Genomic DNA, 1,524 nt, shown 5'->3' on the forward strand with positions numbered 1-1,524 from the left:
CTTCTGCCACATGCTGGTTCTCATCCTGCCAGTAGAAGAAGAGTGGCAGCAGGCTCTGGATCACGTGTTGTTTTCTCTTGTCCACTCCCAGCTCCATCACCTTTCGGAAGAGGTGAATGGAGAGCAGTTGCACGTGGATGTTGTCCTGATGGAAAGGAAGAAGAAAAGACCTGAGAACTGGCTGCTCCAGGCTCACCGGAGCACAGGTCTGTAAATGCACAGGCCACAGTTTCCTGACAGCACCCAGTGCCTGTGGTGGGGGGCACAGAGACTTACGTAGCCAAAGAGTGGCTGCAGCACCTCAGCCAGCTGCAGGGCAGTGGGGGTGGAGATTGGGGTGTCTCTGTCCTGGACTTCATTGATGAATACAGAGAGAGCCATCACAATCAGCTCTCTGTCTTCATCCCACAGAAAGTCCATCAGGCTTTCTGTCAGGGTCCACACTCTGTCAGCCTGTGAGGAACACAAGGCTGTGCTGTGAAGCCAGGAACGGCTGCAGAGCCAACCCCGCTCGGGCGTGGCAGCTCTGGGTGCAACTGTGAAGCCCGGAGACCAAAGGCCTGTCCTGAGGGACTGGGGCAGCTGAACAGGGAGGCAGCAGAGCTGGGAGCAGCTGCCACAGCTCCCAAAGTGACTGCATTGCCCAGCCCCAGGATTCCAGCATGGCTTCAGCCAACTGCCCCCTCCTCACCATCACAGGATCCTTGCTGAGCACCACGAGGCCTCTGAGTGCCAGGCGACGCCTCTCTGGGCACTCGCTCCACAGGTGCCTTGCAAGGATCTCCAGGAAGCTCTCACTCCATTCGGTCATGTCCAGGCAGTCGAGGACCTGAAAGGCACGCAGCAGTGACGGGGTGCCCGGCCGGCAGGAGCCCGGACCCGCACAGGGCTGTGCCCAGGCAGCAGCACAGGGCGCGGCACCGTCCCGGGCAGCTGCAGCTGCCAGAGGGCTGAGAGGTGGAGGCAGCTCAGCCAGGCAGTGCTCGCCAGCAGGCTCACCTCCACAAGGAAGGCCATGGCGGGAAGCTCCCAGCGGGGCTCCTCCCTGCTCAGCAGCTCCAGCAGGCAGGGGGCAATCCAGGAATTCAAGGGGCTCGAGGCACGGCGCATCTCCCTGGCAGGGGGAAACAGGCACCATCAACCCTGAGCTGGGTGGGCAAACCTCTGCTGGGGCTCACTCACACAGGCCTGGTCTTTCCCCTGGAGGGGACACGTGCACTTTGGGCAGCAGCTCCTCCTGTGCCCCCGCCTCTCCCAGCCTTTTCCACTCTGCTCAGCCATCCCTCACTGACAGGGCCCTCTGGCCCACGACCACAGGCACTGTGGGGGTGCCCCGTGCACAGGCAGAAATGACAGGGGCAGCGGGGACAAGGGGGTCTCACCTGGCCAGCAGACCCACTGCGTAGTGGTGGGTGTCAGGCCTGAGGAGCGTGTCCCAGCCACGCTTGCGTTCCATCGAAACCACCACATCCTCACACTCCAGATGGCAAAGCAGGGCCTTTATGGTCAGCACTGCAAATCTGT

The 1,524-nt window shown here is 61.6% G+C and overlaps 1 protein-coding gene across 1 annotated transcript; it reads right to left on the bottom strand.

Moving 5' to 3' along the window:
- Positions 1-10: 10 nt before the first annotated feature.
- LOC114072497 lies at positions 11-1,518 on the bottom strand (the record flags this gene model as incomplete). Its single annotated transcript, XM_027910382.1, has 5 exons — positions 1,383-1,518; positions 1,000-1,114; positions 692-829; positions 277-453; positions 11-145 (listed from the first exon to the last, which is right to left on the bottom strand). Coding segments are annotated over exons 1-5 (639 nt in total), but the record flags the coding sequence as incomplete, so codon positions are not given.
- Positions 1,519-1,524: the final 6 nt, after the last annotated feature.

Source organism: Empidonax traillii, unplaced genomic scaffold (genome assembly GCF_003031625.1).
Source record: "Empidonax traillii isolate 1590-97213 ecotype Southwest subspecies unplaced genomic scaffold, ASM303162v1 scaffold3357:size13469, whole genome shotgun sequence".
Classification (NCBI taxonomy): domain Eukaryota; kingdom Metazoa; phylum Chordata; class Aves; order Passeriformes; family Tyrannidae; genus Empidonax; species Empidonax traillii.